This window comes from Vicugna pacos, chromosome X (genome assembly GCF_048564905.1).
Source record: "Vicugna pacos chromosome X, VicPac4, whole genome shotgun sequence".
NCBI classification, from domain to species: domain Eukaryota; kingdom Metazoa; phylum Chordata; class Mammalia; order Artiodactyla; family Camelidae; genus Vicugna; species Vicugna pacos.
Window position 1 is genome coordinate 627,843 of NC_133023.1, and position 20,350 is coordinate 648,192.

Consider the following 20,350-nt stretch of genomic DNA (forward strand, 5'->3'; position numbering starts at 1 on the left):
ATCAAACTTATTTACTGCGTCCTGCAGAGAGCGATGAGATAAACTCAGTGTTAGCCTGAAAAAACAAAACAAGACCTTACTAATCTAGAAATCTAGAAACATCCTGTACAAGCAGCCTGGAGGGATGAAATGAACATTCTCCACTATCTACATGATCACCAACAACCTGCCTACGCCTCCCAACAGTCTCATGCCAACATGTTCTTTTTCTTTTTATTTCAATACAAAAAATAATTATAATGCACACTCAGTGGGCGGTGAGGGGGGGATGCTTCAGGGGTCCAAGCAGTTTGTACATTCAAATATCTCCTAGACGCAGAATGATGGCCTGAGTGTGGACTTGGGAATTACCACGGAGTCTGCTCAACAAAATGCCTCAGTGGTTGCAAAAAAGAGTCTTTTCCCTCTCGGAGCGAGAGCTGGCTGACTGGCTGGAGTTAGGATTCCTTCCCTCTGGGAGTGTGGGGGTGGTGCACCTCACCTGCTAGGAATGTGTGCCTCGTAACAAAAGATCCAGGAACCACTCATGAGTGGAAATGGCCGAAGGGCAGGAGGGTGGGCGTGTATGAAGGAAGGTGGCCGCAGCCCACCTGGCTGTCCTCTCTTACGATTTTCATGAACCTAATGACCAGGAGTAGTTGTGAGCTGACAGCAAGTCCCAGTCCGGCTGATTGCTGCCTACAGAGAAGCCGTCTTCAAGCCCTTGAATACCAACATGAGGGTAAGAAATCTGACACATGGTGCATTGGTTGGGCTGCTGGGTTGTTGGGTGTCCCCAGAAACTAGCACCCTTGGTTTTGGGGAGTCCCCTTCACAGTGGTTTTGGGGAGTCCCCTTCACAGTGGTTTTGAGTCCCCGAGATGTTCTCCCAGGTCCTATCACATCAAAGTATATTCTGATGGTAGGTTTTGAGTTTGCACCCCCTCAGAACATCATGTATGCGTTGTCACTCATCACAAAAGTAAAACCCCCAAGAGAGACCACCTCGCCGCCCTGGGGGTGCTGACAAGGGAGCTGGCCCATGTCCCCCGCAGCCTCTTCCTCCCCCATCGGCAAGAATACGGGGTTGATCACCGTTGTCTTGGGCATCGCGGCCTCTGTCTTGGCGGGCTGGACCACCACAGCTTCTTCTGGGATGCACTCCTGCTCCCCATCTTCCACCTTGTTCAAGTGGGCCACGTTCTGCGTGTCCCTGATCCACTCCTGCAGGGTTGAGACACCGGGAATCACCCAGCAGCAAGCCCTTCCCCTCGGTGATCCCCACCGGTGTCCCCTGGCCAGCATCCTAGCCGTCCTCCACGGGACGCCGCTCAGCCTGCAACAGAAAAGCTCTCATGATTGGCATCTTGTCAAGATGCCCGTCATTTCAGACCTGCCTTTTGTCATCAGCCGCAGAGCGCTGGCGTGCGGTCACCCCTCACGTGCCAGGGGTGTGCTCCTCCCCCCAGCAGGTGTGTTCTCTGAGATGGGGGTGACTTGTTAGAAGGAGAATTGCCACTTAGCAGTTCCAAGGGGACCACGGAGATTGCATTTTAAACAAAAGTGCCCTGGGGATTCCTGATGGTGGCCAGGACCACATCTGGAGTGGGGCGGGAGGGGTGCTAACGGGGCTCTCTTCCAAAAGTCCTCCCTCCTCAGTGGCACTCCCCTTCCCTTGCTCAGCATCCCCCATGTCTTTCTTGTAGCCCCAAGTATTGAAAAACCTCGGCTTCTCCTGCCCTAACCTCTACTGGAACTCCCTCCCCTCTCTCTTCGAGGGGACAGGGGTGCCTCTCCGGAATGTGCCGCCTGGGTACAAGGCTTATTTTGAGCTGAAAGCAACTGAGAATCAATAGATGCGGGGAAAGTTTTCTGCCTTCCCTTGATCTGCCTAAAAGCAGGGGATAAATGTCCCTTTTGGAAAGGAAATGTACACTTGTAAAGGGTCACCGTCTCCCTGCCAATTCCAGAGACAACTCTTACCACCTGAGAGAACTTAAATCATAAAATGTTACTAAACAACCCTAATTTGTCATGCCTTTCCTGGTCAGCTGTTCACATCTCACCTGCCACCCCCAAGCCCCAAACACCTTTTCCTTTACCTAGTCTGTTCTCCACGCTCTGTCGCACTTTGTTCAAAGGGCCCATCAGCCCCCAGGTCTAATTACTCCTTTGGAGTCTCCCTTCTCTCCTGGAAGCCCTTCCCCATGTGCATACAAAATATACCTTTTCTCTTTTTAATCTTGGTGTCCATTTAATTTGCAGGTCTCAGAGACAGGACATAAGAGGGTAGAGGAACTTTTTTTTTCCCATTGTTTTTCCCCCTCCCCTACATCTAAGTTGTTTTAAAATTCACTTTGTTCCTGTAGGAGGTTGAATGGTATAACCCCCTTTCCAAAATGTCCAAGTGCTAACCCTTACCAGAACCTGTGAATGTACCTTTATTCAGAAATAAGATCTTTGCGGATCTAATTAGTTAAGAATCTGGAGAGCAGGTCTTCCTGGAGGAGGTGGCCCTACATCCACTGACAGTGACCTTAGAAGAGACAGAAGAGGAGAGACACAGACACAGAGGAGAAGCCACGTGGAGACGGAGGCAGAGACGGGAGGGAGGCGGCCACCAGCCCAGGGACGGACGCCTGGAGCCCCCAGAAGCTGGAAGAGGCAGGAGGAACCTCCCCTGGAGCCTCCAGAGGGAGCACGGCCCTGGGACACCTTGACCTCCGACGTCTGGTCTCCAGGACTAGGGAGGACAAATCTGTGATGTTTTGAGCCCCCCAGTTTGTGACCACCCCAGGGAGCTGGCGTAACTTCGATCTCATTGTCCTGCAACATGCACGCCTGGGGTCTGCACCATCTGTTGACCTCCTGGGATGGGGGCTGGCCCCTCTCCCTAATTCCTCCCCAGCCCTCCTTAAGCATTCATCACATGAATGAAACAGCGACCACAAACGTTTGAAAGCGGAAGTGTAGGGTCTGTTTTCAGCCCTGCAGAGGGAACAGATTAAGAACACAACTTCCGGATAAGATCAGAAGGCGATTAGGCTGGAAAATCCCATGGTTGGGGGGGAGGGGGTGGACTGATCTCTGGGGCTGATTTAAAGAGAAGCCACCAGGTGAGACCCTTGGATGTAGTTCCTCTGACCAGAAGAGAAGACAACCGTGCTTTCAGGTCAGAAAAGGCTCAGGGATCAGACAGAGACAAATGCCACATGGTACCCCTCATAAGTGGAATCTGAAAAAGCAACACAAATGAATGTGTTCGCAAAACAGAAACAGACTCACAGACGTGGGAAACAAACGTGTGGTTACCAAAGGGGAAAGATGCGGGGGAGGTATCAATTATGAGTTTGGGACTAATAGATACAAACTACTATACATAAAATGAGCAGCAAGGACCTACTTTACAGCCCTGGGAAGTATATTCGATACCTTGTCATAACCTATAATGGAAAAGAAACGAGAAAGAATATATATGTAACAGAATCACTTTGCTGTACGCCTGAAACTAACACAGCACTATAAATCAACTACACTTCAATTTAAAAAAAGAAAAGAAAAGATTCACAGGCATCTAAAGAGGCAACAGGGCTAAAGTGAGTTTTTCAAATGGTGCATCGGAGAGAAATTGGGGCAGGACAAAGCAAACCTGTTTATGGTGCCCAAGGAGACGACACTTACCTGGAAGTTACCCTGATGAGACTCAAAGAGACCGGAGAAGGTGAATTTGGGGTCCGGCACGCTGGGCATGACCACCTTCTTAATTCTGAAACGGACACGGGCAGTCGGGTCAAGCAAGCTGGTGCCCCTGTGCAGGGCTGTGGGCGGACCCCCCCCCAAGGGTCCATGGGGACAGACCTCCACAAGGGGCCCAGGATGGCGGCAGCTTTTGACCTCAGAGACTAAGCACCTTGGTGGGACTGTGTCCCCCATTTCAAACCATGTGAGCCCCCTCCCCACCTCCCATTCACCGTTGAAGGTGTAGGAAGCAAACTAAGAAACCGCCTTCCCTGGTGCTAAATACTTTTGCTGAGTCTTCTTTACTGAGAAGAGCTTGAACCCAAAGGCTGTGTTCCAGGAAGGAGGTTAGCAGGCTGATAATCTCAGAGGAATGGACAGACCCTCCCAGGGCGCAGCCCAGATTCACGGAGGTGAAGAATGTAGTAGTGCACTGTAAAACGCCCGGATTATTACCACCTTTTCTGTTCCATCCAGCTTTTCTATAAAAAACCCCAAGACTCCAGCCCCAAGGTGGATTCACAGTCACGTAAGTCTGCTGTGATTCCCCTTTTGCTGGGCAAAGAGAGAAAGCCATTCTTTTTCGATTCTCCCAAAGCTGTGTCTCCGAGTCTCAATTTGTCTTTCGAGGTACAGAGGCGGGTTTTGTGGCAACGCCCTTCTCCCAGCATCCACATGAAGCCCCCGTCAGGAGGCTGGGGTTAGGGGGCACACGGCCCGTTTCTGCGCAGAACTGATTCCTGCTACATAGAAATCACTATTTCTGTTGATATTATAGACTAAATTGTGTCATTTCCACCACCCCCCAACCCACCATCAAAATTCATAGGTTGAACCCTAGCCCCTCAAAGTGAGCGTATCTGGAGTTTGGGCCTTTCAGAAGGTACTTCAGTTGAAATGAGGTCACAGGGGGGACTGTGGAGGCAATCAGGACACACCACCCCAAAATACGCTGCTAGGGGATAATGATTACTTGGAGGTGAAGATACTTGAGAAACAGCAGACACAGAACAAGCTCTACCTTCCCCCCATCTGCCTAAAACCAGAGCCTCAATTTCCCTCTTTAAGAAAAAAGTAAAATAAAATCCCCTTTGTAAAGGTGCCCTCCATCCTGCACCAGGAAAGGGAGAATGAGGCATGTCACTGATGATTCCACACTGACCACATTGTTCTGCCCGGGGTTTCCTCCACACATTTCTTAGCCACTTTCCCACAATTTACCTGCCTGGAGGTCCCAAATCCTTCTTCCTTTGTCTAGGGACTTCTGCACAATTTGTCAAAATGGTACAGAAGCCCCTGGGATTAACTGTCTTGTTAGGTGTTCCCTTCCTTTGTGTGAATCCCCCGTACACATAAAAATGTTACGTCAGTAAAGAAACATATGCTTTTTCTTCTGTTCGTCTGTCTTTGGTCAGCTTAATTAACAGGCCCCCAGGGAAAGAACCTAAGAGTTTCTCATCTAATAGGATCCTAACTCAATGTGATTATGTCTTTATAAGAAGAGGAGATGAGGACCCAGACACACACAGAGGGACGCCCACATGAGGACACAGGGAGGAGACGGCCATCCACACACCAAGGAGAGAGGGCTCAGGAGACACTGGCCCTGCTCACACCTTGACCTCAGATTTCCAGCCTCCAGGACTGGGAGAAAGTAAGTGTCTACTGTTTGAGATCCTCAGATTTTGGTTCTTTGTTATCTCAGCCTCAAGGAAATAATTCAGTTGATTACTCCATTCATCATGAACATGCACTTCTCTGAAGCCAGGACAAGTGTTCATTTTTGCTTTTTTTCCCCCAAGAAGCATATCCCTCAGTTTTCCTCGGGGGTGATTTCAACTTTGTATCAAAAACGCCAAACGTGTCACCTGTCAACACCCATACCTGACTGCTTCATCAGCTCCCTAGCAGAGAACCACACTGGTGGCATTTGTTTGAGCTGATCAAAGAGAGAAGATTTTAGGCTGAAGAAATAGTGAACGGTTTGCAAAAATGTGGGAAGTAACCCCATGCTGTGTCCAACTGCGATGGGACATCCTTGAAGTTGTCTACGTCAGCCTAGCTCAGACGCAGCCTGAGCACTCCAGACTGGTGGTCCATCTTTCCAGCTGTTGCCATGGAAACCTTGTCCTAAGGGACCAAGACGGCACCCACAACCCTGGGCATCCATCCCTTCAAACGTCATCAAGAGCCAAACGCCTGGGTGTGAGGGAGTTTAGATAAACAGCAAAGAGGAAACAGCGGCTGTTAAATTATCACGCAGAAGGCTGGTGAAGTGAACTATTTAAAACCGTATTTTTGAACAGCTGTCCATGGTCTCTAAGGATATTGTTTTGCTATATGTGTAACTGGATTTACAAACCACACAAGATTTTCTTGGCCAAGTTTTCTCACATTACCCACCAAACTGTCTAATTTAATACTTCTCAGTAAAAATGTAAAGGTGTTTGAAGCACCTGTCACTCTAACATGACAGGAGGGCCCAGCTCAATAGGGTGTGTCTTTGAGGCAAGGGATAATGTGGTCCTAGGAAAAAAAATTCATACATTCTACTGAATCCATGAAAATATTTCTCAATAAATTCTGCAGTTATCTCTGCACCTTTGGCATTATTTTCCTCTCAGTTTTCTTGTCATATACCATTGGCAAAGTGTGTGTGGCAGGGAAACTGATATTTGGTTAAATAGCCACATCAGACAATTTTTTTTTTCACATTTCATGGGCATATTGGAACCAAAGCCCTTTACCCGTGTGTCTGAGGATTCCCAGCGGGGTCCACCTTACCTCTGTAGTTTCCATATAGACAGGAGGAGAAGGGACACCATCAGGAGGCTGACCAAGCCAGCAATTAAAACGAAATTGGGGAAAAGCTTGTTTTCCTGGCATGAATCTAAAGGAAAACAGAATGAGTGCTGTAAGTCTTCAACCTGAAACCACATCACACTCCACCCCCCCACCCCCGCAGTTTTCTTTTTTTCCTTTATAAATGTTAGGGTTGACACATCTTGATTTTGGTGTGAAATATCCTGGAAAGACAGATGGTGTCTTCAGACAGGCAAACATCAGGCAGGAGGGAGTGCAGAGTAAACTCACTGCCCCAGGGTGCGTGGACTGTCAGAGACGTTGGAGGGTATCGGGGCTGGCTCTTGGCTGGCTGGCTGTCTATCTATCTATCTATCTATCTATCTATCTATCCATCTATCTATCTATCCATCTATCTATCCATCCATCCATCCATCCATCTGTCCAACCATCCATCCATCCATCCACCCAACCATCTGTCTATCTGTCTGTCTATCTATCTATCTATCTATCTATCTATCTATCTATCTATCTATGTATCTATCATCTATTCATTCTATCCGTCCATCCATCCATCCATCCATCCAACCATACATACATACATACAACTATCTATCTATCTATCTATCTATCTATCTATCTATCTATCTATCCATCTATCTATCTATCCATCTATCTATCCATCCATCCATCCATCTAATCTATCTATCTATCATCTATCTATTCATTCTATCCGTCCATCCATCCATCCATCCATCCAACCATACATACATACAACTATCTATCTATCTATCTATCTATCTATCTATCTATCATCACCTATTATCCATCCATCCATCTATGTATCTGTCTATCTATCACCCTATGACTTATCATCCATCCATTCATCTTGTCTATCTATCACCACCTATCATCCATCATGTGTATCCATCCATCTCTGTCACTTACCTATCATCTCTCTGTATCTTTCATCTACCACCATCAATCTTCATCTGTCCATCTATCTATCAACTACTTATCAATAACTATCATCTATCTATCCATCTATCACCTGTTTATCTATAGATCTGTCTGTGCACGTCTACCTATGTCCATGTAACAACACTCATAACTAACAGTCATTATTCTTGCTGTGATAGAAATAAAAGAGGAAATTAGTCCGATGATGAAAGAAACCAGAGGAATCAGCTGAATCACTTCCCCACTGACCTGTGGGGGAGGACTCGGGGTCACCCGTGTTTCCCGGTGCCCCATTGCACCCTCCCTCCAAGGTGGGGCTCTGACCCTTTGTTGTGCAGCCGTGCTGCAGAACGAGCGTTACCTCTTAGCTGACCCCTCTGCTGGTGAACCACTGCTGACCAGTCACTTGGGTACGTGTCGGAGCCGTAGCTGGACTCCAGTGTCTTTATTCTGGCCCGGATGAAGTAACACTTCTCAGCATCCAAATTGCCGATGGTAACATTGCAGGTCATTGCCTCCTTGGACTGGAGGGAGAAACAGACATGTGACCCACGACTTGACCCAAGACATTTTTTTATCTTCACACCAGGGACTCACACAGGATTCCTCCCTGCAGGATTTCACACTTTTGTCTCACATCCTCTGTCTGCCTGGATCTTTATCTTTGAAACAACAACAAAAATTGAGGCAGCAACACCTCTACATGTCCCTCTAAAAAACAAAACAAAAAAAATCCTTTATAACAAATACAATTACAGATGCTTTCAAAGAATTAGTAAGTTCTTCCTTTAAAAAAAAAAGTAAATTTTGAATTGAAGTAGAGTTGCTGTGCTGTATTATATTGTTACAGGTGTATAAGAGTGATTCACAGATTTTAAAGGTTATAGTCATTCATAGGTATTATAGAATATTAATTATTTTTTAAATGAATATAAAAGTAATGCATGCTTACTTTGGAGATTTTGGAAAATACACACACACACACACACACCACACACACACACAAAAGCCAAATAAGGCACTTAAAACCATTCTTTATTTTAATTCCAAAATATTATCATTATTAACAAATTGATATCATTCCTTTCGTCTCAGGTGCATTCATGGAATACAGTATTTAATGCATGCATTGCTTCTTATCACTAAGTATTTTCTGAAACACCTTTTGATGGCTCTTAAGTATTTTATTATGAACATCACATCATTTCTTTGACTAGCCTCTTGCTGTGTAGCATGTAAGTGGTCCCCAAGGCTCTGCATTTATTTTAGATAAGGCGTCCATAGACGCCTTTGTGCCTACAACCTCTACCACATTTCAAATTAGTTCCTTAGGATCGATTTCTACAAAGAGAATCAATCGGTCAGAACCAGGTCTGGGAATGAGGTCTTAACGTTCGCTGACGCTCAGCAAAATTAAACAATTATCGTATTTTAGGGTTTGCTGTTTAGGCCAACTCCAGAATGCCTCTGTTTTAATTTGAGTGGTTTTTTTGTTGACCAGATTCTATTCTTCTGGGTCCAGCCATGTGCATGGTGTTCTCTTTTCTGATCCGTCCCCTCCCCTCCTGCTTTTGTCACATACGAGTGCCTCACAATGGTATCTTGCCCGCATTTTTTTTTACTGTTATTTCAGTAACTCACTGCCACAGTTTCCAAATCTTAGGGTGCATCGCACCGGCAATGCCTCACCCCGGCTTGTCCCTGATCATCCTCCTTTCGGGCACTTGTTTTACCAGAATTCTTCTGTCTCTTTTCTTCCTCCTCCTTGGACCCATTCTGAAGTCTCCACCCAAAACAATACGCAGATCACTCACCCATATGCATTCCCATGGCCAGAACAGGTACATTTTGCCCTGAACCATCCCACTCCCTAAGACGCACTGCCCTCAGCTGTCTTGGAGATGGTCTCCTGGGAAATTCGATTGGGTGTGATGGGTTTGGAGGTGCAGGAGAGCAAATGTGACAGAGAGAAATCAGAACTGAAATGTCCTCTTCTGGCTTTGTCGTTAGCTCACGGCCAGCTCTCCTTGTGTCACTGCCCCGAGCCCCACTTACTCGTGTTTGGCCTGAGACGGTGCCAAGGAGAAGCCCGCCCTCACCTGCCACTCGGTGTCAAAGGTGCTCTTATACTGGATTTCATACAGGAGATCTTTGTACAGCAGGTCAGGACACACCACCGTCACTGCTCCCTGGTGCCACTGGAAGCTCAGGTCTCTTGGGGACCTGGGTTTCACTAAGAAGGAGAAACAGCAGAATGACCACCGCTTCTGCAAAGATCAGTGTTGCACATCTCTAAACGTACAGTGGTAAGTTGGCTTGGATTCGCTTTCCTCTGCCTGTTTCAATCCTTCCTCTAGTACCCATGAGATCCGGGGTCTCGTTGTCCCTATTGCATTTACAGTGGAAGGTTTAACCAGGACTCCAAGGACCTGGAGGTGTCTCGTGGAAGGAGCATGAGAAACTTCCGTGTATCTGATATGGGATGGATCACATCCCCAGCAGAAAACGTTACGTTGAAGTCCTGGCCCCTAGGACCTCAGAGTGTGACCGTACTTGGAAACAGAATCATGACAGATGTAACTGTTTAAGGTACGATGAGGTTGTACTGGAGCAGCACGAACACAAATCCCATATGACTGGTGTCCTCATTGTCCACCTGGTGATGGGGACAGAGGTGGAGGTGATGCACCTACAAGCCAAGGACAGCCCGCAGCCTCCAGAAGCCAGGATGGAGGATGGAACAGAGTCTCCCACAGTCTTCAGGAGGAGCCAGCCCTACCGACATCTTGATTTCAGACGTCCAGCCTTCTAAACGATAGGGGAATTTGAGTTCCAGTGGTTTTACGCCACCCACTTTGTGGCCCTTTGTTACAGCAGCCCCAGCAAACTAAAACCAGGAGGGACCACAGAAGGCATTGCAAGAGACTGCTTCCCGCTCAGCCAGTCCTTTAGAAAATGGACAGGTGTGGGTTGCGTGGTACCCTCCAACAAACTATCCTGGAGTCCTAATCTCTCACCACTGCGAGTGGCATTTTACTTGGAAATAGGGTCTTTACAGATGCAATCAAGATCAAATGAGACTGTCCTGGAGGAGGGTGGCTCTACATCCAATAACAAGTCTTTAGAAGGGTCAGAAGAGGAAAGACGGACACAGAGGAGAAGCCACGTGGAGACAGAGGCAGAGATTAGAAACCAAGGAGGACCAAGGATTACCATCGCCTCCCAGGAACTGAGAGAGTCGCTTGGAGCAGAATCTCCCTCAGAACCTCCAGAAGGCACCAACCCTGCACATTCCTTGATTTTGGACTTCTGGTTTCCAGAACTGGGAGACAACACGTTACTCAGTTCCTGGTGAATGTTTATGGCAGCCCTAGGAAATTTCTCCAATGTCTATGAGGGATTTTATCAGTAGAGGGTTCATGGCTTCCATATTGGATTCTGAAATGGACGTGTGACATCCTATCACTCAAAAGAAAAGAAAAGAAAAGAGAAAGAAAGAAAATAACTGCTACTTTATAGAAATGCAGGCTGAAAAATGAATATTTGGAGCAAGACTTCTACTGCATTTGCTCCATGGCTCCCGGCCCAAGATGGACACATCTCCCAATCCAAGGTGACCCTCGAAAGGCACTTAAGCACGTACAGTAAGTGCTGGTCCATAGACTGTTGGTGAGAAGGGAGCGCGTCCCATTCCGGATGGAAAAATGTAGAACTTCGTCATTTCCTAGAAGGAGGCACCCGCTGGTATAACCTTGTTGAAAAATATAGTTGGAACATTGTCTGTACATCTGATTGCTCCTTAATCTGTGATTTAAAAAAAAGAGAACCATTCAGCCGTGTACCATCCCTGAAAATAACACCTTAAGGGCCATCCCTTTGTTCCACGTCTCAGCCTCAGACTCCGTTTGGGTACCCTTGTCAGTCATTTCAGTGATCCCCCTCTGCTTACAACTACAGCAAGACCTGTCAAAACAGGAAAGTATCCCCTCTCTCAAATATTTAAACCCCTTGAATGGCTCCCATACAGGGTGGAATTGTGCCCCCACAAATGCATCCCCAGAATCTGGGAATGGGACCATATTTGGAAATAAGATTTGTACAGATGTAATTAAGAGAAGGATCTTGAGCAAACATCATCCTGGATTAGAGTGGGTCCTTAATTCAATGAAGACATCCTTCTAAGAGACAGGAAAGGATGCAGAGAGACATAGAGGAAACACGGTCATGTGAAGATGAAGGCTAAGATGGGAAGGGTGTGACCACCAGCCCAGGGACACCTGGAGCTCCCAGAACCTGGAAGAAGCAGGAAGGACCCTCCCCTGGAGCCTCATGTGAGCTCAGCCCTGCCCACACCTTGATCTCAGACATCTGGTCTTCGGGACTAGGAGAAGATGAATTTTTGTTGTTCTAACCTGCCCAGTTTGTGGTACTTTGTTTTGGCTGCCCCCAGGAGACTAACTGACCAGCAGAGTAACCAATTCCTTTATTTGAGGAAGTGCTTGTAATAGGAAGATGCCAAGATTGGACATCTCTCTGAGGCTTCTGTGAAATATTAAGAAGAAACACAGTACCCAGCCTGAGACCACAGTATGCTCCATCCTTCAGACCTCAGACCCAAGCAGTGATGAAATCAAGAATTATCTCCTTCATAATTGAAGAAACTGATGCTCAGAGAGCTCAAGGGACTTATCCATGGGGCCACCTATATCATCCAGCAGTTTTTTTTTCCCTGTTAGTCTTAATTTCCAAATAAATTTGTCTTAAAATTTCCCTTTTCTGTACACTTTCCCATTTCTCTCATACACTATCAAATGGCCAAGACTCAACCCCACATCAAACACCTCCTCTTTGCAGAACTGGGACTAAATTCACTTGAAAAACCCTTCCTCCCACAGGTCTACTCATATCAGCGAATGTGTCAGGCAAGGCAAATGTGTCTCCTATAAAAGGGAGACACACCTTTGGAAGGCGGCCCCTGGTCACCAGGTGGGAAAAGTGTCAGCCAGGGCTGGGTAACAGGTGGCATCTCTCCAGTAAGAGGTGGGGGCTGCGACATTGCAGATGGCACTGGGGGAACAAAGCCATGTGTGAATGTTCTGAAGAATCTAGGTGGTTTCAAGTGTGAGTCACTCATCACTTGGTTAGAAGGATTGGCAGCTGTGGTTGTGGTTGTGGTAGGGCTAAGGACTAAACAGGACACACACATCCACACTTGCACATTCAGATCCTTCATACTTTCACCTTCTGGCCCTCCCAATTGTTGACGTCTTCCAAGAGGAGCTATTTTAGCAAAAGGGGTGGTTTTTCCCTTCCTGGGGGCACGTACTTGTAGAAGAAGGTCAGATTCGTCCCAGGGTGCTCACTCGCATTCCACGTAACCTGCACGGTCTCAAAATTAAAGTTGATGATGTGAAGCTGTAGTGGTTCTCCTGGGTGGAAAGAGACAAAGAGCAGAGATTTTGAGGCAATGCTGGAAAGAAATTGAAATTTGTGAAAATGATGTCAGCAACCATGTTGTGAGAATGATAGAGTGCTTCAAAGGGACGGAGACAACCAAGATTGTAAAGGTCGGTCAGAAAACTCAATCACTTGGAGAGACAGCAGTTAGCTGCAAGATTACAGCTGACTTTCTTTCTTTCTCTTCTTTTTCTTTCTTTCTTTCTTTCTTTTTTTAACAGCTGTCTTTCTTCTCATGTTTGCAAGAGGTAATGAGCAGCCGTTCATGTGAGGAGTAGGCAGTGAGTGCCAGCTGTGTGCTGTCCAGTGGTGCCATGTTCTGTGGACAGATGGAGAGGCGTTGGACACTGTCCCCCATGCAGCAAACTCACTGTCTTACTCGGAGCACCACACAAGACAATGAGAAGAAGCTCAAGAGAAGGAGGTCCTTCAGCATTTGCTTCTAAAGTAACTTAGGCTTCACCCCTGTCAGAATGGCCATCACCCAAAAGACCACAAGCAACAAGTGCTCACGAGGCCGTGGAGAAAAGGGAGCCCTCGTGCACCACTGGTGGGAATGGAAGGTGGTGTAGCCACTGGGGAAGACAGTATGGAGGTTCCTCCAAAAACTGAAAGTAAAACTACCATACAATCCAGCAATCCCACTCCTAGACATGTATCTGGAGGGAACTCTAACTGGAATAGACACATGCAGCCCCAATGTTCACAGCAGCACTATTTACAACAGCCAAGACGTGGAATCAACCTAAATGTCCATCAACAGATGACTGGATAAAGAAAATGTGGTATATTTATGCAAAGGAATACTACTCAGCCATGAAAAAGAACGAATTCATGCCATTGGCAGCAACGTGGATGGACCTGGACATGATCATGCTAAGTGAAGTAAGTCAGACAGAGAAAGACAAATACCATATGGTATCACTTATATGTGGAATCTAAAAAATACAACAAACTAGTGAATATAACAAAAATGAAGCAGACTCACAGATGCAGAGAACAAGCCAGTGGTGACCAGTGGGGACAGGGAAGGGGGAGGGGAAAGATTGGGGGAAGGGATTAAGAGGAACAAACTATTAGGTATAAAATAAATTAGCTACAAGGACATATTGTGCAGCACAGGAAAATAGAGCCAATATTGAATAATAGCTATACACAGAGTATAATCTCTTAAAACAAATTGTGAATCACTGTGCTGTATATGTGAAACTAAATCTATTATAAATCAACTCTATCTCAGTTTAAAATAATAAAATATTTAAAAAAGAAAATGTGTACATTTTTGCTTCCCACCCATTTGAAATATACATAGATCCTTTTAAAAGTTAATTCGCTTTTGCAAGAGTTGGGACCTAGAAATCACTTTCTCAAGGGAACCAACTCTTTGAACTGAGTATATCAAGGGACACAGTGCCCCATCTCCACTTCCTGTGGGCGGGTAAGTGTTTGGCTCCATGCTGTGAAAGTGCTTACTGTCATGAAGACAGGCGACGTTAATGTTTCCATTAGATAAAGCCACTTAGCTGGCCCAGGTGGTCACTCCTGTTGGAAGGTGAGTTTAGGGAGAATTATGCATGACAGATGGTGTTTTGGGGTCCTCCCATCCGAGGGCTACTTAGCGTTAACCTTGAGATGGTGCGTGTAGGGGATGGTGTCCACCTAGCTCTATAAAAGGGTTTCTATCTTGGCCATCCCTTCGTGAATGGCATCTGAATTATAACGCATTCTGGTTCCATGCTTATCCAGTAACAAAATCGGTTTTCTCTCATCTCTACATTGGAGAGAAGAATTCTACGTTGGCGAGAGATTTTGGTTTTGTTTAAATTTCCACCACCAACATGAGAGACACTCCCATCTGTCCGGGAATCACTCGCCCCACCCTGCCTCCACCGGCCGTCGGTGGTGAACATTCCTGGTGGGGCCATTTCAACTGGAAGACACCGTCTGGCTCTCGTGAGCTCACCATCCCCAGCTCTGCGTGTCAGCTCCTGAACGGAAACAACTCGGGGCCACCAGAAAACCTGTTGTCACTTAGAAAGCACACATTCATTTTACTGAATATTATGAGCTTATTTGGAAATTTGGGGAGGCAAAGGCATAAATTGGAAAGTGTACTGGGACAGCCTTCGTGATAAAACTTGTCCTACCGAGAGAGAGACAGAGAGAGACGGACAGAGGGAGGGAGGGGGGTCTCTGAGTACTGACTTCCACGCTCCATCATACTGCAGTTGTACTAAAAACCCCACCTTCATGGAGACCACCACACCCACCCCAGGAGCACGGTGGGGAACACCAGTGCCATCAAGAACAGAACCAACTCATAGAGACAAATCCTGCGGGAGTCCACTCGCACAAAGTTCCTGGCATCGTCAGATTCCACGACAGGCAGTACGATGGTGGGCCCAGGGCCTGGGGAGGGGTTGGGGAGTCAGCATTTCATGGGGACACAGCCTCAGTTTGGGAAGATGGGCAAGTTCTGGAGATGATGGTGGGGACAGTGGCACAACAATGTGAGTGGACCTACTGCCGCTGAAATGGACCCTTAGAAATGGTTAAGATGGCAAGTTTTATGGGCTGTGTATTTTACCATAATTAAAAAAAAAGCAGCAATGTTATTTTGCTTTATTAAAAAAATTGTATGTAAACATGTAATTTTGTGAGACCTCTCAAAGTAACACTGTTGTTCATGGTCTAGACTTGGAGATGTGTGTGTGTTAAGAAATGATTGAAATGGATTTCACTGTCTTGTTTTGATTTCTGATCATGCAGGCATTCTGGTCTGGGGACATCCGAGCAAAAATTCTAAAAATTATCTCTTGGATAAAGAGAATGGGGTCCATGCACCCTGGGGAATATTACTCACCCAGGAAAAGGAGTGAAGCTCTGACACATGCTACAATGTGGATGGACCTTGAATACAGGATGCTCCATGACAGAAGCCAATACAGAAGGGCACACAGGTGTGATTCCATTTACAGGAAACGCCCAGAACAGGCAAATACAGAGACAGAAAGTGGACTCATAGTGCCAAGGGGCTGGGAGATGGGGAGGGGAAGTGACAGCTCATGGGGACTGGGTCTCTGTTTGAGGGGATGAGGACATCCTAAAATTGACTGTGGTGCTGGTTGCACAGATCTGTGAATAGACTAAAAACCACTGAACTGTGAAATTATAAATTATGGTAAAATGTGCTACAAAGAGGACTATAGTCAATATTTTATAATAACTATAAATGGAGCATCACCATTAAAAATGATGAATTACTGTATTGTACACCTGTAACATATAATATTATGCATCAATTAAACTTCAATGAAAAAAACACATTGAACTGTGAGCTTTAAATAGGTGAGTGGTACGTGAATTACATCCCAGTAGAGCTGTTACCCAAACACCCATCCCGCCTTCCTCCTTTCTCGTGTAGCTTCGCCTCCGTGGCTTCTCCTCACTTCTGACGGGGACCTTCTCTAACCCTGATGAGCGGGGACCCCCCACGGGGGAGGGTCTTGCAAATGGAGGTCACTGTCGTCAACGCCGCTGTCTCTCCCAGATCCAGATGGATGTGAAACCTCGTGGTGCATTCGACAAGCTGCCTTTGGTTCTGTCACACACACACACACACACACACACATACGCCCTTTTCTTTTTTTTTTTTTTTTTCACTTTTCCTCAGAAAACCACCAAAGCTGCGGGCAATCCGGAGATGAACAGCTGTGCAGACCGTGGGCCTCCAGTGAGCAGTTGTGTCCTTTAAATACCAAGCATTCCCTTCGCAGTTTAGAACCCGCTTCCCGGTTTTTTAGAAACTACAGAAAAGGTGGTGGATGAATCATGAGAACGCGGGCATCCTGAGGGACTCTGCACCCGAGCACTCGTGGGAATTTCCAGAGTGCTGGGGGCGGGGGGCGAGTAAGGGCAAAGCAGGTCAGGGGGAAAATCAGGGGTGCCCACGTTCGATCATTTCATGTACACGCCTGGGGTCGCTTCCCCTTCGCCAGAGATAAGGCAGGCTAAGCGTTTTCGGCAGTGACACCGACATAGGGCCTGTGGTGCTAATCAGATTGGAAAGCCTTCGCATCAGATTTTTTATCTGCCCCGAAGGAGAGGCAGGGGCTGGGGAACCACTGACGTAAGAGCCCCACATACGGGGGGGTCCCCAGTGAAATGGGGTGCGGGGACATCGGGGTGGGCGGGGACGCAGGAAGAGGGACCCTGCCCAGTGACTGCTGCCCTGAGCTTTCGGGATGTGACCCCCGCCCCTTGCCCGGCTTCTGGGGGCCCTCGGCCCCGAGCTCACGGCCACTGACCCCACGGGCTGCAAAACCGGGTTCCCGGCGTTCAAAATAGTCCCCTCTGGTTAAACTCCTTCCTTCCTTCTTTCCTTCCTTCCTTCCTTGTTTTCTGTGTCTCTCCTCCTCTGTCTCTTCTAAGGATACTGTCCTTGGATGTAGGGCCACCTCCTCCAGGAAGACCTCCTCTCAGGCCCTTCACTTCATCCCGTCTGCCGAGACCTTGTTTCCAAATACGGTCCCGTTCTGAGGTTCCCAGAGTCAGGCCTTAAAGATGTCCTCTTGGGAGACACAATTCAGCCTTAAACAGGAGGGCGCCCGACACACGAGAGTATCTGGACAAGGCTCCTGGGCATGCACCCTCCTGGGGCAGGGCTACCTACACCTTGCTGATGTCAGCGGGGGGCTGGGTGTGCTCTGGGCCCCTCCGTGTGCAGGGGGTGCACTTTGCCCCCCTGGGGCCTCTGCAAGGTGCATCAGATGTCAGCAACACGGCAGGTGGGGTGAAGTCCAGGGTCACCAGGCCGGAATCCCTGTGCCCTTGGGGTAAACATCTGGGCTCCAGGTTATTACAGGGTGACATGAACTGCATGGTGTGTCCCTCCCACTCCCTTTCTACAGCTTCAAGCTCTCATCTCCCCTCCATCTGTCTTCATCCTCGATTGTCCCGGTTTCCCCAATTCTGCCCTGACCCCACTTCTGGTCTGCCTGCCGCCCTGGTCTCCGTGCCTCCCATGCCATAAACAGGATTTCCAGCCCCCACGGCCGCTGGTCAGCGAAGGGTCTGTGGGCTGACTGAAGACTGACGGCTCCTTGGTCTGTGTGGCAGGCAGGGGGACAGGATCCCTCCCCCCCATCACCCCTGAACCTTTAATGAGCCCCTGTCTGCTCACTCGCTCCCTCAAACACACACACACTCCCACTCTGTCCAGCCCCTCCTTACTTCTGCACCAGCTCACGTGGGTTCATGGCGGCATTTTGGGCAAACACGCACCGGCATCACGCCCCGCCGGAAACACATGGTGACCTCGGACGGACAAATGATCTGGAAGCCCAGTGGAGCCAGGAAGTCTCCATGTGTTGGTTAGAAATGGCTCGACTGGGTGGAACTGGTCTCTGCCCATCCCAGGGACCTCAGGTGGGGAGGGGGACGCTTTCCTAAGCCTGTGTCTGGTGGGACCACAGTTCCCACTAACATCTCACAGGCTTCCACACCTGTAATGACCGCGGGTGACAGGAGAGCTCGCAAGCCACAAAGGCCCTTCGCGAAGAAAGCAGGCTGTGCATTTTCTGAGACGTTCCTAGGAAGGTTCTGAGTGAGGGTGAGAACCTGCTTGGGTGGGACCCTCCTTCCATCCACGCACAGCCCCTCACACCCACTTCAGCCCATGATGTGCTTCGAGTGGCTCAGAATCCAGAACTGGTCTATGCTGCACTTTCCGCATTAAAACTCTGCATTGAGGGGGGTGAGGCGTCAGGAGGGAGAAACAGATCTCAGGGCACCTCCTTGTGTCCGCGGCCACGGGGACCCCCAAGCACACCTGAATCACTCCTCCCTCTGTTGCTGGATTTGACCACATGGAATCAGACCAAAGGGCATTGCACACAGCTTGGGAATTACGAGGGGGACACCCCAGGGGACACCCCGCATGCAGGGTCCCTCCCCTTCCTCGCTGTGTCCACTGGAAATCCCAGTTTGCAACCCCAAGTCTGCAGCACAGAGGGTCTCTGGGGAAACTTTCAAGCCAGGTAGGCAAGAGGTGGGCTCAGACTGGGAATGTCAAGTATGGGGTGATGCGTGGGGGCAGCTCAGAAGCTAAACGGCATGGACATGCCATCACCAGCTCCCATCTCGGCTGTCCTGGAGCTGGAAAGTCAAATCAGAGCTGCCTGATTTGTGCAAGGCAGCCCCACCATCCCCGCGGGGACGGGGTCCCTCCCGGCTGCCTCATGCCACTGGGGCCTTTTGACAAAGCTTGTAACATGATCATGCAGCCTGCCAACAATTTTCTGGAAAAGCCCCAGGAACCAGGCTTTGAGGACAGAGATAGGAGATGCTAATTATCATTCTCAGAAGGCAGAGCCAGCCGGACAGACAGTCCCACAGCCCATGGAAGGGAAGCCCTCGTCTTTCTCAGAGGCACAATGGTGACATGATCTCATCTCGAGAAACTAAATTTTCATTTAAACAAAAGCCTTCCACCTTTTTGGAGGCAGACACAGCGATGAAGCCACCAAGATTCTCAATTCGACAGACAAGGGCTCTTTTAAAGTTTTTTCCCATTGGTGCCTCATCATGAATTCAACGAAGAATGCGCCCTTTGCATCAGGCAAACTCAGGTTTGCAGAGACCCAGAAAGCTGCATGAGCTCCTGTGACTTTCATGGAGCAAGCAGTACAGTTGCAAAAGGCACCCCCCCCCAAAAAAAAAGAAAAGAGAAAGAAAAGAAAAAAGAGGAAAAAGGAAGGTATTAAAAAGACGGACATTTCACACAGACAAGTGGCCATCTGTGCCAGCGTGACTTACCCGTCGGCTCCGGTTCCCCTGAAGCCACCCAGTGTCCCAGCAGGAAGACGGCTGAGCCAGCCCAGGCCAGAAAGACACGCCTCATGCTGGGAGGAAGGAGGAGGCAGAGAGCAGAAGGTCGGCACCTCGGGGGGGACTTCGGTTCATGACTAATGTGCGAAGGTCACCCCGCTTTTAAAAGGCGGAATAGAAACTAGGGAAATGACTACAGGAAACAGTCATGCTTTATTTTAAAAGATGACTCTTGTCAAAAAAAAAAAAAAAACAAAACATGATCACTTTCGCAGCCCCACCAGTTGTTTTTCGCAGCCCCGCCGCTTACTTTTCGCAGCCCCGCCAGGCGAGCCTCACCTGAAACTTGATCAGATATGCATGTTTCTAAGTCCGGGATCCTTGTCCTTTGATGGGTCCTGAGAAACTTGTGTTTGGAGAGAGAGGTCTGGGGGGTTCCTGCAGCCGTCATCTTGCTGAGGTCGCCTGGACATCCGAGGTGGGGAGGTCACCCAGAGGCGAGGAGATGTGGTCCCCCTCCTGCTAGCCTCAAGCCAAGCAGGGCGGAGCATGGTATCCCTAAGGGACACAGTTTGGGAACCTGCAG

At 48.2% G+C, this 20,350-nt stretch overlaps 1 protein-coding gene across 1 annotated transcript; it reads right to left on the bottom strand.

The window, feature by feature from the left end:
* Positions 1-250: 250 nt before the first annotated feature.
* Positions 251-19,853, bottom strand: CRLF2 (cytokine receptor like factor 2). Its single transcript, XM_031671255.2, has 8 exons — positions 19,753-19,853; positions 12,806-12,908; positions 11,123-11,283; positions 9,579-9,712; positions 7,841-8,003; positions 6,502-6,607; positions 3,661-3,745; positions 251-1,203 (listed from the first exon to the last, which is right to left on the bottom strand). The coding sequence occupies exons 1-8, from the start codon at positions 19,835-19,837 to the stop codon at positions 925-927; spliced, it is 1,116 nt and encodes a 371-aa protein (XP_031527115.2). The 5' UTR covers positions 19,838-19,853; the 3' UTR covers positions 251-924.
* Positions 19,854-20,350: the final 497 nt, after the last annotated feature.